Genomic DNA, 16,203 nt, shown 5'->3' with positions numbered 1-16,203 from the left:
CATTACTTGATAGTACTGGTAAGGGATTTTTTTAAAAAATCAGGGTTAAAGTATAGTTGAAGAGCAATCAACTCTCTGGTGATAAAAATACAAAAGAAGGTCATTCAATTTTGCTGATTTGCCTTTATTAGTAAAAAGTACAAATAAAAAAATTGTACTTTCATGAAAAAGTAAACCAGGCTTACACAGTTTTGCAGTACATTTGATATTTCTTTCACACAACCGAGGTGACTGAGGTGAGATGGCTCAGAATGTCTCCAGCAGACCTAAGTTTCTTACAGCCCTAAATCATTATGAACCATTTACTGTACACACAAGACAAAGAAAACTCAACATATGGCTCCCAAACAGAGCCAAAAAAAGCTGAAATATGAATATGGTTGAATTTAGGTAATTCTTTCAAGCACATGTTTTACGTTAGCAGTACTTCAGGGAACTTCACAGGTGAAAATGAAGGGTGGTTAGCTACAGCAGATACCTGTGACTGCTGCTGCCTGGCCCATGCTTCTTCGTGCTCCTCTTCTGCCTCCAGCCCTCCCGCTGCAGGGACAGCGCTAACTCAGGCAGAAGTGCCCGAGGCTTGGGTAGAGAGAAAGTGCCAGGGCAGGCACGAGAAAGGAAGTGCAAGCAAGAAGGGGTCTGGTGTGGAAGCCATTCTTCAGAACAAAGCAAGTCCTGGGTTCCAGATGCTGCTCCCATACAAAGACTGTGTCTCAAGGGTGCTTATTATACATGGTATAATATAGGCATATATTACACAGAATATTATGTACATTATGGAGGATGTATTTTCAGTATATTTTTAGAGTATAGAGTTTTTATTTATATTTTGCATTCGGTGGAATGCAACATGCTGGTCTATGACAAACAAGCTGTGTGACAGGGGGAAGGAGTGCAGGGGGAGAAGGAGGGAGGAGAGAATTTAACAGAGATAACTTCACTTAGTGTTTGAGTGAGCGATGTAATGAAATCTGTTTGCTGTGCTAGCTGTCTCCAGATTGGGCTGTAATTACACCACAGAAGGAAGAAAGGTAGCTGAGTCTCAATCTAGATCATTTATGTAAACTCAGCCTTCTTGTCAACGGCGTTCTCAGATTGCATGCATGCAAACCACAAAAATCATCTCCTATGAACAAAACAGAGACGGTCTCGAATTGCAGGCTTCTGATACACCTTATATGCCGTCTGTAATTGGACTTTAACATTCAACACACCGAGGTTCAAAACTTCTCCAGTATTTTCTGCGTTTTATTCAGCGTGGTGAAAGACTGTACTCACAGAAGAGCATTCCTTCTTCCCTTCTGCCAAAGGCCCATGCCTAACCTTACAAGTTAACATTTATTTGGCTTAAATGAATGCAAGTGTCACAAACCTAGGAAATTCTTTTGTGTAAGACTGTGTTGAAACAAACCTCTTGATCTGAGGGTGAGATATTCCCTCCTCAGGAAAGTTGGAAAAACCTCATTCTTTTAACAGAGAGAAAGATACTTTTATACACACAGTATAAAACACAGGCAATCACTTCCCTTAACAGAGCCAAATTAATATTTGATTAAATATTTTAAAACTCCTACTTACCATGCTTGACACATTTTCTCAGCAAGTTTCTCAAATACGGAAAGCATTAGGCACAGGGTAATTTTACATTTGAATACATAAAACCAGTGCGAAGAGACATGACTGCACGCAGACAGAGAGAGGATTTTCCCCCGTTAATCCCCTGAACTGCCCTTCCCTTTGGTAAGCGGGTACGTTAACTCCCAGCTTCAGCAGCTCGCTCTCTCCGGGCAGCTTGGAGCAGGTTTCTTTTACACCTGGATCTTCGCACGCCTCCATCCCTTGGGCAGGAAAACCACCACCTCCGCCCTGGCGCCGTCCCCGCCAGTGCCCAATCAATACCCACTTATTTCCTGTCCATTTGCTGAGGTCACGGAAACGGGACTCATTAATTATTTCTACTGGTGCAGCCTCAAGTGTGCTTCTGGCATAACAAGCCAAAGCCGGCTGTGACCTTTTTTTTTTCCTTCTCCCTCCCGAATTTTGCTAGTGGTGGCAGCCAGTGCGCGTTGCTCCATTGGGATGGGATGAGGAGATGAGGTGACCAGGGGTATGGGGTGTTGTCGGTGTCCCTGCCGGGCTGCTCCCACCCGCCACGGGGGGAAGAGCAGCCTCCCCTGGGGTGGAGGTCAGGGAAACCTGGTGACAGCATAGACGATGTTGGCCAAGGCGGCCCTGGCCTCAGAGGGAGGGAAGCGCTCCAGGGCTGCCAGCGCTCGGCTGCCGTGGCACCGGCAGAGGTCGATTGCAGAAGTCACACCTTTGCCGGCCTTGATCGCCTCCTGCAGCTGTCAGAAAACACAGGCACAAGAGGGTGGGTTTCAGCAACGCTGAATTATCACTATACACAATTATCACTAAGAACACAGAGCCCCCGCCGCCCCTTCCTGAGGTAGAGGCAAGAACCAAAGCTGTCATACAAAGCTCTGAAATGCTCTCAGCTGCTCCATTTTGCCTCCTCACTACAACAGAATTGCAGGTAATTTAAACTACATCACAAACTACATTACTTCATCACCTGAAAGATGCTGGCTCTCCAAAGGGCACACTTAATTTAAAAAAAAGAAAAAAAAAAAAATACATATATGGGCATTTCATACCTAAGCCACTGCCTGAGAGCTTTTGTGCAGAACTGGTAGACCAGCCACCCACACTCTTTGTTTTCTGCAGTCAAAAAATGGATTTTATGCATATCCATTCCATCCTCTGTTTTTTGAAATGGGCATGTTGAACTCTTGTCTTTTGTAATGCAGGTTTCTATTTATACACCATATTATTACATTTGTTACAGTGGACAAAAGCAAATTTTGTCAGTAAAATGGGATGTGTCAAACTTTATTGTACTGAGCTATATCCGTGTAAACTCTGCCTTCTCAGTAAGGCTAGGGAACTTGACAACGGTTTGGTGATAGACCATGTGAGAAAGAAAATATTTTCATGGAATAACAGACATTTCATGGCAAGCTGCTGGAAAGATGTGGCACCTAAAAAACTTGGGTAAATGACAAGTTAAATTTCCTATGAAACAGCACAAACAAAATTTACAAACAAAACATGTTTTTTTTTTTTTTCCCAGTACATCAACTTAGCTGAAGCTCTAAATAATAATAACACTTATTAAGGGCTTTTTAATTATTAATTTTTCCTCAACAGCATCATGAGACCATCATGAAACACTTCTGTTTCCCACCCCAAAATACAGGTGTCCCCAGACCAACTCCAGCCTGCTGCCTCATGCCCGAGCCTGGGAACCAAGGCCAGTGGATCTTCAGGATTTTATTATCCTGAAAGCATTACAGCATTTCATGATCTTTAATGTGCCCCACCTGGTTTTCATAGCTGGATTACATCATTGTGTTGGCTTTTAAAAAAAAGGGCTTTTTTGAACACAGGTATCTAAGTAACTAATTATACAGGGTTTTACAAATTATGTTTTCCTCCAATACACAGCCCAATGCCCCAAATCGTTTACAAGTACATCGCCATCACCTTATCTATCTAGTTTAAATCACGTAAAAAAAAAATATCTAAGCTATGACCAAACTGTAACAGTCACCCATTTTATATAGATACTCGCACTCATACAGAATGAATGACATTTCTTATCTGAATACAAACTGAAGTGGATTCATTATCTGTATTTAAAGATGAAGTTAGCTGAAAGCATGTTACAGCACTTGAGTGTTCAAGTCCCAGTTCATAAAAATTTTATTCTCCACTTCAGTTAGAATCTTCCTGCGCTGTGAGCTGGAAAGGAACTTGCCCCAAGGCATAAATACATTGCATAGCTAATTCAACACGTCCTCTAACGAATGGGAACCAGCCATATAACCGCAGCTCCACAGCAAAGGTGGGGATAGGTGAGATGAGGAACACCAACAGCGTGAAAAGGTGTCTTCCCCCACTCCCTTGAGGCGCAACTTTGTGAGATGGTAGAACCCACACATCTTGAAGCAAAGTCTGCTGACTTGCTAAAGCTCGTTCAAAGGTTTAGCATAGCTTGTAACACTCATGTAACTATACACTGAGATGTCAACAGGAAAGGAAACAGGCTCCTAAAAAGTCTTCAAACTGGTCGAAGATCAGAGGAGCTTAGCTTAAGCATATATGATCGGATATATGTACTATGACTTACTGGTACCACCAAAATCTGGGAAGGGGGAGAATTCTAACACAAGGACACAATCCATTTACACGCTTGTCACGCGTAATCCCTTAGACACACGTAGTGCCTCGAAGCCAAAACAATTGCAAAGCTCATGTCAAACTATACACAGAGGAATCACTATACAAAAATCAGACTAATCCGCTATTGAATGTTTCCAAGCAAAGTTCAAGGAACCTCAAAATGAAAAATACCTGCTCATATGGCAAGCTTGCTCAGCTTTTCAGTTAGACATCATCCTATGTAATGAACAGCTTATAGTCCTTAAAAACATACCTGTTTTATAGTCCATTTGCAGAATCAGCTGGTCAACTCAAATAAGCACACACTGAGGCAAAACCAGTCTGTACTGACCAGACTGCACAACCTCTATCTTGGTTAGGGTTGTAAAAGCAAAAAAAAGGAACAACAACAACAAAAAGAAGAGCACAAACTGAGCTTCTTATAGTGAGAATAGTTATTAAAGAAATACAGGGTGTAAATCCATAGGAAACCAGGCTTCAGTAGCCGTGTTGCATGCAAAAAAACCCTAATTTAAGCCTTTAGCTGTACTGTCAGTTGTATTACACAATTACACTTTCACACTCTCAGTTTTTGAGCTTCGATGGTTTTATGTGATGAACTTCACAAACTAAGTCCATAGAAAAAATGTCTCCAGTTTAGATGTACTATTTTCAAGCTTAATTTGGATAGTAGCAGTTAATTTTTGAGGAAAATAAACAGAAAAGCAAAATTAACTGCTTTTTTGTTACTTTATAAACTTTAATTAAGCTCCCTCATTGATTTCTTCTAAATAAAGGATTCTGCTCTTTTAGTCTCTACTTATATGGCATTATTTTGTGCATCAAGCACATTTCCACTTGTAGGAACAATTTCATCCATCATTACAGCACAACCTTATCCAGAGTGGCATTCAGTAATAAAAACTGAATACAAGTCAAAAATGCAGATTGCTTCAACACACCTTTCTCCAGTTCAACTGCTGGATATGCTGGAATTTTCACTTTTAAGCTTTTGTTCAGACCAGTGGCTCTAAAGTCCTACTTTGTCCTAAGGGTGCCAAGAATCTGAAAAAAAATCAATGACTGGATTTTTGTTATTTAGATTCAGCTTAACTAATAGTCTTGCAATAGTGCACCCAAAGCAAGACTCTGATGAGAAGCGATGCCCCCTCCAACACAGCAGCACTGTTTTCTTTCAGCACCTTCTGTTTCCCTCAATATGTTCAGATATTGACCAGGCTTGACAGTTTTGCCTGATACACATGAAGCTCAGAGCCCCAGAGTTTTATGTCTGAAGGTTGTTCTATGAATCTAAGAAAAAGCAACAGCAACATCATTATCCTCACGGTCTGGGAAAGAGATGCCTGGTTGAGCCCTGAGAACAGAGCCCATCAAGAGCCTACTGCATCTGCGCTAAGCCCAGCCTCATCCATTTGACCTGCAATTAATTTGTTTTCATTCTTCTCATTCCCCAGTCTTTGGTTGGAAGGAGGGATGGCTCTCATCAAGAGTAACACAAAGAGTGAAAGAAAATAGATATGGGAAGGATGGAAGTGCTGAGGGTTCCTCGTTCTGAATACACACAGGGGGACATATGCTGAAACAGAAACTGGGCTCTATTTCTCCAGCTTCCTCCTTCCCTTCTCATCATCTCCTTCTCTTCAGTCACCTTATACCAGCAAACCAAGAGGAGGAGAAAGGGACGCTTTCTGAGACATTATGGCTTCCAGGCTGCTCTCCACTACCTCCCTCTGCACCCACACATTCTAGGTATGTTGCATATTCTGCAAATAAACAGTAACAAGACATTGATTATTCCTTGAAGATCTCCCCTTGGAAAAGACATTGCCCACTGGAGAGTTTTCTATTGGCACCTTGGTTTCAAGTTTCCACTTCCTACCCTTCAGAAGACAACCAAATAGTTGGAGAATGGGGCATTTTCCATTCCACCCTCTGAGGTTTGCTGGGCCGAAAACAGAACCCAAGCCCAGAACGGAAGCCACATTCCATGAAAAGGGGGATCTGGTTCCAGACTTTGGTCTCAGGGCTGCTTCCATCTCTCATGTTAGAAGCTACTGGACAAAACAGAAGTAGTTTTGGAGCAATGGCCCTGTGTCCATATATAGTCCATTCATTATTCTGGCCCTACATGTGGGAACAAAAGGATGCTTATGGATGAAAATTTCACTTCTCTATTCACAGACCTACCCTTCTAAGCCTACCATAAACCCCAAACAGTATTCTTGTGTGTCCTGTCTCTCTGCTTATGAGCTAGTAAGTTGTTAAAACTAAGAAATAATTTCCAGCAGTAATGCATAAGCGAATAATAAAAAGCCTTAAGAAGAGAAGGCTGTTAATGCTGCACTTGATGGGCCGGGAGTCAGAACTGGACTCTTTCAGACACGCATGTGGAGGGGATGAGAGGCCACGGGTACAGGTTGCAGCACGGGAAATGCTGATTAGGCCCAAGGAAATTATTTTCCACCAGGAGGGATGTCAAGCACTGGAACAGGTTGCCCAGGTTGGCTGTGAAATCTCTGTCCTCGCAGATACTCAAAACTCAACAGAGCAAACCCATACTGGCTCTGCTTTGAGCGACAGGTTGGACCAGATATTCCCCAGAGGTCTCTTCAGACTTAGATTATTATATGATTCTGTGAATAAAGCAGAGTTCAAAGTACTATGTTTCGCAGTCTCTTTGTTTCAAAAAGGCAAAGAGAAAATTTCTCATCCATACCACAGAAGTGAGGTGTTTGCCTTTCAGACCAGCTGTTCTGGGGGGTTCTTGGACAGAACGCCTTGTCTGAGGGCAGTGAGAGGTCAAGGAGGCAGGCTGGGAACTGCCAGGTTTTGGAGACTGAAGAATTAAATGAGACAAAGAACTAAGCAGGTGTTCAAGCACACAGACAACTAACTTCAAATCTTCTCTGCTGAGATATTTCTGCCTCATTCCTTAGCCAAAGGAAAGAAGATCCCTTTCAGATAGTGCTACCTGTAGGGAACAACAAAGGAGGGGAGGAAGACTCCCTGAATATGTGGTGAATATTCTGGCTGTACCAGACTTCATGTGCAAAGTGAGAACGAGAACACTGAAATTCTTATTTTTTTTTTTAAATGGTCAAACTTAGGATTAATTACTTAAGTGACAAGACATCATCAACTAACTTCAGATTTTTTTTTTGTTGTTTTAGAAGAATGATCCTGAACAGCTAAATTTGTTATATACTGAAATCTTCCAACATCACGCATTCTCTCTCTGATCTTTAGGTTGAGCTAAAACATTCTACATTTCTGATGTGGACAGTACTCACAGAAACAAAAAGAAAGTCCAAACCACAACATTTAAATTGATCTGTGGCACTGACTGAATAATGCTCCAAGTGTTTGCAGTGTTCTGCACTGGTTTTTCTAAATTTGTTTTCTCTTTTGTGGAAGCACCACGCTCAATAAGCACTGATGTTTTAGACTGCTGAAATGTTACCTTGAAAAGGTACTGACATGTTTCACAGTAGATCAATTTTGTCAATTTTCTCCTTTGTTTTTTTTTAAGTACCTTGATGAATGTCTCAGCGTTCACTCTTACAGTTTTTGTGGTTGGACACAGAGTTATGCTCTTCTCAAAATGGGCTGGACAATGATTCAATTGCTTTGCTTCATAACATCATGATTTTTTAAAAAGTCCTTGTTGGCTATATGCAGAATGATATTCAGTTGAAATTGGGGCAGTATTTATCCAATATTTGCTTAGAAACTTTTTCTATACAAAAGGTAAAGAAATGCATCTTCGAAGGGCATAAATGCCCTGCAGAAACTTCCACTAGTAGAGTAGGATTTATTTTCCTTATTCATCTGACAAACAGAAAAATTCTCTTTTTATTTCAAACTCCAACCCACCGTATCTAGGAAGAGATCAAACCTGGAGAGAGTCACGCACAACAGCAGAGGAAAGATGTCCCGCTTACAGGGAATGACACTCCAGCTGCTCCAGCTGTTACACAGCTCTTGTAATACACTTTGCCAAAAAATTACAAGCCATCCCAAGACACTGACTGATTGTACAGACCCTTGAATTTTTTAGAAGAGACACCAAGTCCTCCTCCTCAAACCTTTCCATGTATTTCACAATGGACTTAAAAAGGCCCACTAGCTTTTAAATCTAAACAATGATGTGATGACTTTTTCCCAAAAAGTATGACTTTCTTAGATCACATTAGTGCAAACAGTGACTGTTAATTGTCTTAGCATCCACAAGCAATTAACTCAATATTTATTAATATACCCCCTGATTAAAAGTGAAGATGCAGCTGATTGTCAGTATTGGTTGTATACCTTGATGATTAAGATATGGTTAATTATGACAAAGGAGAAAACAGCCCCATATTTCCCATGCCAGTTTGGATGAAAGGCCCCTATAACAGAAGGACAAACAGACAGGGCTACAGTAAAAAAAAATTAAGCTTTGCTACATCCTCTTTCACTTAATTTTTTCTGAATATTGTGTTTAGAAAAACAACAAATCCTTGCAGTCGCAGGCTCGCTGGTTGCAAAATACAGGATTTAGTTCTTTATTTAGCCTTACCTTATAATTCTTCTAGAGTCTTGGCCAGACAACAAGAGTTATTCCCAGCTTACTCAAGTCAGCTACTAGTCGTGTCTTTGTTACACTCGTTTAACAAGTCTGTATAATGCCAAGCACCACTAAGGCCTTGACTTTAGTGGTGAATTTAAAATCAATATTATAAAAATAGTAAAATTAAATTGAGAACCTCTATTTGTTGTTTTTGGAATGACACAGCTTATCTTGCATGCGAATTATCTATAAAATGGATCAAAGCTTTTTGATTTTAAAAGTCTGAGCTTTTTGCCAAAATCCCACACACAAATGAGGGTGACAGGAAAACTGGGGTCTCTTTCAATGACATACGTGAATTTTGTCCCTGCCATATATTGGTATTTCTCTCATGTTATCTGAGAAACACCACTAAAACAGAGCTAAAACTATTTTTTCATGCCTGGAAGAGACTTTCAAACACCACAATGACGGATCAATAATTTGTCTGGATGTGGTATGATGGTGTAGGAAGACTGAAACATTCCTAATGCGAGAAAATTTATTCAGAAACACAGACCTTAAAATAAGCCTTTTGTGATATCGAAGTCCTTCTGATAAAAAGACTCTGAAAAGCTGAGAGAAAAAAAAAATACTAAAAAATTTTGCAGAACATAGTGACCTTACTGACATGACACTCTCAGACCCAATTAAATCAACAGAAAGTATTTCATGTCTATATTTATGTCAGACCCCTCACTAAATTTACTAGTACCATATAGATATTTTTCTTGTCAGTGAAAAAAATCTGAGGGATACCATTTTAATATAACATGCATCAAAAAGAACAATTCAAAATTATTGAGCAGTCTCAAAATTGAAAGAAAATATGACCTTTGCCTTTATGGACACGTTAAATGGGTGCATCTCAAGTTCTCTTTTACCTTACTCGCTGGGGCTTTCAATTAAAATAATGAATGAAAGTAAGTTCATTTATTATTTTAATTGAAAGCCCCAGCGAGTAAGGTAAAATATTGTTAAACAGGCTAAACAGCTAACTATTTTTGTATACGTATACCTATGAATTCAACTAAAGGAACAAAATGTTTATCTCAGCTAAGTGGCACACTGAAGTTCATAAGAAAAACTAAGAGAACAAAAATAATACAAATTTTCAGAAGTTCTACAGCTAGTTTTGATGACCTTCGCTGTTACAAAATTAAAGAGGAGATATGTTGGAGACTCCATGAGAAACAAGCCCCCACATTTGATTAGGAACGTTAAAGTAATTCTAGGAACTGAATAGAAAGATTGAGGGGGGACCTTGACACTGAGAAAAAAAGACTGAGCAATGTGCAAAACACTGACTCTAGTGATGTGGAAATAAAGACAACATAGCAAAGGGCAAAAAAGAAATACTAATTTGTACTGCACAACATGCCTCCTAATGGGCCGTGTGTGCATGGACCGGCCAAGCCACTGCGCTGGGGTGAGCTGCAGGTTACTGGGTTCACTGAGCATGGATGTAACTAATGACCACTTTCATTTTAGATGAAGAAACACAGAAAGGAGGGACATGACTTCATAGTTTTGAAACCGACTTCTACAAAAACGAAAGTTGATTACTGTTTGAGCTCACAAAAACCATGGGGAAATTTTCACTGTCATTACTAAATTCATTATTTCTGTGCTTATGTAGGAGATGGTTACCCAGAGCTAGCAAAATCACATGCTTTCTGCCTGAAGTGCTCAAAATACAAATCTTGCAGAGTTTTTTCCCCTTCCATTCCTTCTGTCCAAGTTGCCTAAGCACACACTAAGTTTTTAAACTCCGTGGGAAGGATCCAGAATATGAAATAAGAATACACTGACAAATATTTAATTCAGTAAAGCAATTTTAGATGCTTTTCTTCCCCCTGCCTTCTTTTTTTCTTTTTTTTTTAATCTACAGAAATTCCATTGAGCAGATCACAACTGTAACAATTAAAAGGAGAAAACCCATACTGGACTTACGAAAGCAAGTAGCTCAGCTTAAACATTCACAGAACTGTCTCACATACTCAGACATACAAGAAGAAGAAATGTGCTCTCAGTGGCGGTTTAGAAAGCCACCAAGCTATCAGTTTTCTTCTATTGTAGAAAAGAAAAGCAGAATGATTTTAAATAGCAAGTCAAGTTTGAGATCCTTTTTATGTTCAAAGGGGGTGGAAGGACAGAGAGCTTTTTAAATAATCCAAATAACAAATTTTCTCAATATAGAATAATTATGGAAGTCTGACCTGTAGCTGTGTGTGAGCCTTCCACACCAGCAGCAACCAGCAGCTGGAACACCCTTCAGGCCCCAGTTCAAGAAGCAATTCTCAGTCATGCGTGTGTGTCAATAATTTACACGTTATTTCCCACTGATGCTGGAGATAACTAACCACACCCTCATGATCTACTTAAGGCTCAGAACAAGTCAGGCTCGTGCTCAGTGAGCGAGCTGGAGACACAACGTCACCTTCTGTCTCCCCCACAAGCACGTTGTGCTCCAGTACGTAACCAGGGAACCTTCTCAGCCACCTCCTGCAGCTCACCAAGGGCTCCGTGGTGTCCCAGCTGCTTTCAGTAGATCAGCTGGTTAGTTCAAGTCTGCCTTTACTACAGAGCAGTCCCAGCAGCAAATACAGGGGTGATTAAGCTTAAAGTTGTAATGCGGAGGGGAAGAAAAACAAATTACAGAACATGTGCATGTATATTTTTTAATAGATGACATGGCATTAAGGCGAGATTAAAAAAAAAAAGAAAAGTAACAGCACATTCTATCAATATATAGAGACCACTGGTGGAAGTTGACCTGCAAATGATTGCAGAAGACGACGACGACAACAGCAAAAGCCATCAGAAGCCTGGTTTCACACCAAGTTTGGGGAAGTAAATGGGATAAATAACGGCAAAAATGATTATTAAATAGCTACATTTGATACTTACAGTACAGCTGGCTATTACTGGCTTTTTAAAATCAAGAAATTGCACAAGGTATTCTCTCTCCCTCCATATACACATGCACGGATTAGAGCCTAATAAGGAAATTTCTCTAACTTGAATATCCTTGAAAATATTACAAAAACCATTAAAAATAATGAGATTTAAAAGTAATTTACCAACCTTCTTGTAGTCCATTTTATTTCCTTTTCCTTGTGCCTTAAAGAGAAAGAGAGATTTTATGTAAGACATTATATACTACGAACTAGAGTTGCAAGAATGCAATCAGAATAGCTACTACCTTGAACATAACCGACTTTCTTTAGGAATCTGATACAGAAAACCCTAAAATACAACCAAATATGTTATCAGCTTATACAACATGGTTCTGTTTCAGATGAGAGCTGCAGATACTCAACGTAATTTTTAGGCTTTTTATTATGACTTGTAGTTAAACATTTGTTGCATACAAAATGTTTTGGTCTTAAGAAATCTTGCTGTTTACATTAATCTCTCCCATGAGATTGTAAAATAAACAATACTTTAATATCAGCAATAACAGGATTTATTTCTTTAAAAGAGAACTCTCTGTATATCTATAGTGTTTTGCACACAGCTAATAGTCTAGAGCTCTCAAAAGGGGGTGTCAGGACCACATCAGCACTACTAGACCTAGGTTAGAGGTGCCTTGGTTTAGAGCTGTATTTACGTATCAGCATCATCCTCTACTTAAGCAGTAACATACAACCTGTAAATCCTAACACATTCAGAAAGGAGTATGAATAAATTTTAATTTTCTTCTTGCCCAGGTGCAGAATGGTACGTAGTCCAAATTCCTCAGTTTTGTCACAGGACAATGCAGAAGAGAAGAGGACTATGTCTCTCTCACCCAGTGGACCCAGGGCATTCGTGCTTAAACCAACCCAAAGCCTTTCCCTGAGGTCAGATCCAGCTGTACCATCATCACCTTGTCCAACTCCAGCTCTGCTCTTTTCAGGCACATTGAGAAAACAAACAAAAACAACAAAAAACCCACCCATTGCTTTCCTTCTAGGCTCCCACAAGGGAACACCACAACCCTCAGTTCTTCTGGAATGTGTCTCCTGAAAAGATGTAGATTAGGACCACTACCTCTCCATGTCCTCTGTGGGGACCTGAGAGAGCAGCCAAGAGGAGGAGGCCAACTGGCATAATGAGAGGAGCTGGGGCCTGCGCTGCAGAGGAACACTGTGTGGTAAGCACAGCTTTGAAGAGATGTTGCCAAGATGGCACAGATTTTGAAAACACATCAATTTTTGTAAGGGAGGAAAAATAAAATACAGAAAAGAACTGATGAGAGACCAACCAAGCAGAACAGGTAGGAAAACAGTAGGTAGCAAAACTAGTTACTCTGAAGGAAAAAGGAGACTAATCCACAAAATCTCTTTATTACTCTTTAAGCTTCTTAAGAGTCACCTTTTCTGGAATGCCCATTAAGAAAACGGCCTGATAGTATCTGGGAGAAGCAAAATCACTGCCAATAACCGCTTCCTTATTTGTGTTTTCCCATCTCTTTGATTTGCCAACTTTTATTCATACTGGTTGGATCTTACAGCTTCTTCAAAATATATCTAGTAGTTACATTGTACATCAGAACACAGCAGAAATATGTTCTTTAATAAGTGATTGCCTATATGCAGATTCACACTGCAGCGGAGAATTTGCCAACATGTTTGAGGAAGATGCTTTGTAGTTTTAGCAATACCACAAGAGGTGTGCTCAGCATGCCGCCTCCTGTGTCTAATGCACATTGCAAAGAGCAGAACATTTTCTCATGGTCTGTTCCTCTCAAGCATTCAAGTCAATGGCAGTTGTGCTTCTCCAAGCAGCAACCTTATTTAAGCTGTCTCCTAAGCCTTCTTCACTACAACTGCACCTTTGCTTTTTTCTTTTTATCCTCACAGCAGTTTGGCTCTTGGACTTTTACTGACCCTGATCTCAGACACACAGATCTTTTTTCCTTGTACATCAGATTTCTGCACCTGGCTTAGCTTCCTCTAAGGTATTAAGCTTGATTTACAATAGGTATGTGCTCTTGTCAAACCTGGATAACTTTCTAGGTCTCACTGCTTGGCTGGGGAGCTCAGCCTCTCAATGTTGGGGCTTTAGGCCCTCAAAGAAAAGCAACTGCTTACCAGCATGTTAGAGACGTGAACGGACAGTTCAGCTCAGCCTTCCTCCTGAACACCAAAGATCACCATGTGCCAGTAGTGATGGACAATAATGCCATGACATTCTTCGTTAATAAATGAGGTGGTGTGAAATCAACTCATCTTACCAGGAAGAAGGATCCCTGAATCCCCCATGAAGTTACTCAAAATGCATCAGATAAGCAGACCACAAGTGAATGGTTTAAGAAAATGGCTCTGGAGCAGGTTTTCAGTATGTTTTCCAAGACTGACTTTACTTTCTCAGATGAGATGGTCCCTTTCACATGTCTTAAAACCTACAATTGAGAAATGCTTGATAAAGCATTCGATAAATGCTTTTCTTCCAGCTCTGCTTCTTCTGAGAAGGCTCAGGAGGAAGTAGTGAAGGACATATGGAATACCTTGGCCTAGATGATTTGGTTCTAGTTTCTGACTTATTCCTTTTTAAAATCACAAATGCTATGAACCAAGATGGATTCTAGACCTGTTCTTGAGGGATTCCACATAATTTCTTCACTCCAACTTTGATCTCTCTCACCCTCAAAGTAAAGAAGTTTCTCCTCATATTCAGATGGAACCTCCTGCGCTTCAGTCTGTGCCCACTGCCCCTCATCCTACCGTTGGGCACCACCGGAGGGAGTCTGGTCCCATCCTCTTGACACCCACCCTTGAGACATTTATAAACATCGGTAAGATCCCCTCTCAGCCTTCTCTTCTCCAGGCTGAACAGATCCAGCTCTCTCAGTCTTTCCCAATAAGAAAGGTGCTCCAGACCCCTAACCATCTTCATAGCCCACTGCTGGACTCCCTCCAGTAATTCCTTGTCCTTCTTAATCTGGGGAGCCCAGAACTGAACACAGTACTCCAGATGCAGCCAGTGCTGGCTTCAGGCTTCCCCCTATACATATCCCAAGTCCCTTTTAAGGCAGTCTCTAAATTTCATGCAAATCTAATCTTCTCAAAACACATACATTCACCATCAAGGCAAGTTTCCGCACCTGGATTTCTGATTTGTTTTGCTCCTTCCAAATGAAGAGTCACGGAGACAAATGACATTGCACAAGAGGGTGGCTTGTGAGCATACTCTTACAGGTACTGCCAACAAGAGAAAGTCTCTGGTTTAAGTGCTTAGCCTACACTGAAATTTCACATAGTGACTGTGACTATGGATGATATCTCAAAGAGATGTAGTTGAGGTAAGGTGATTTTCTTTTCTAAATCAACACAAGCTGAGAAAGGCTTCTGGATGAGGTGTTCCACTGTGTATTGAGCTAAAGTAGTAGTTAGTAGATAATTTTGTACAGTGCATGTCACTTTTATTTCCCCCCCTCCCTTCAGAGAGAGATGCTTTGTTGTTTCTATAATGCCCATTTTTGGTATGAGAATCAGTGAGCAGACAGACGGCACTCCTGGAGTCCTGCAGCCTCCTCTAGATTCTGCAGATGGGAAATTGCTTCAAAGCTTTTGTACACTGTGCTGTGGTAATACCATTCTTATCCAACTGCAATCATCTAAGTCCATTTACATTCAACTCGCATATAAGCCTTGTGTTGAGACTGTAGAATTCCAAAATTCCCTGTCACACATTATAAACTAGCAGCCCCTAATTTCAAAATAACAAAAGGTTCACTTTATTTTCAGATCCCTCAATTCCATACCACCGGAAGGCTGTAGATTCTGAATATACTTTCCAAAGTTTCACTGCTGAAGAGACTTTGCCTCTTGCTTGCAGTATGTGAAGGCAGGCTGCAGCCTGGCATGGTACACAAAAGAGGCCTACACCACACAGCTATCTTATTCTTATTGCCTTCCTCATCCAAGGGTTAGCGGAAGAGAACAGCTGCATTAAGAGAACAAAGAATAAAGATATCAGCCAGCAAGATCTCACAAATATTTTGTAGTGGTCAGGAAGCCAAGTCTCCCAGATTTTCTCCCCCCATCCAAAATTACTGCTCCCAGAGCCAAGCTGGCAGAAGGAAATGTGTGCCTACCTTTCCACCACTGTAATGCAAAGTTCTCTGCTTTAAGCTGACAGTGAAAGTAGCTTGAAGTTACTTGAAGATGTGGGACTGCACAAGTTGTGCAGAGGAACAGACATATGCTCTGTGCAAATGAATCCACTTGTTACACTGACACACAGAAGTTCAACAGAGCTCGACTGTCAGGTCCCTAGTTCTCCTCCCCTTGAAAGCGTGGAAGAGAGAGGTGTTAAGTATTCAAGAGCAGAGAGAACTTCTATGTTGCCCTGTCCATTGTCAATTTCTAAGTTTCCTTGCA

General features: G+C 40.7%; 1 protein-coding gene across 2 annotated transcripts in view; it reads right to left on the bottom strand.

The window, feature by feature from the left end:
• Window positions 1–103: 103 nt before the first annotated feature.
• The window catches only part of PDSS2 (decaprenyl diphosphate synthase subunit 2), a 117,158-nt gene continuing 101,058 nt past the window's right edge, over window positions 104–16,203 (bottom strand). For both annotated transcript variants that reach the window (XM_065835045.2, XM_071806667.1), the window contains 2 exons: window positions 11,921–11,956; window positions 104–2,345 (listed from right to left, as the gene is read on the bottom strand). In XM_065835045.2, the coding sequence (XP_065691117.2) occupies window positions 2,187–2,345; window positions 11,921–11,956 (195 nt within the window). In that variant the 3' untranslated portion in view covers window positions 104–2,186. The remainder of the gene's footprint in view (window positions 2,346–11,920; window positions 11,957–16,203) is intronic.

Source organism: Patagioenas fasciata, chromosome 3, assembly GCF_037038585.1.
Source record: "Patagioenas fasciata isolate bPatFas1 chromosome 3, bPatFas1.hap1, whole genome shotgun sequence".
NCBI lineage: Eukaryota > Metazoa > Chordata > Aves > Columbiformes > Columbidae > Patagioenas > Patagioenas fasciata.
The sequence above is the reverse complement of the archived record's forward strand: the minus strand, read 5'-3'. Positions and strand labels throughout refer to the sequence as shown.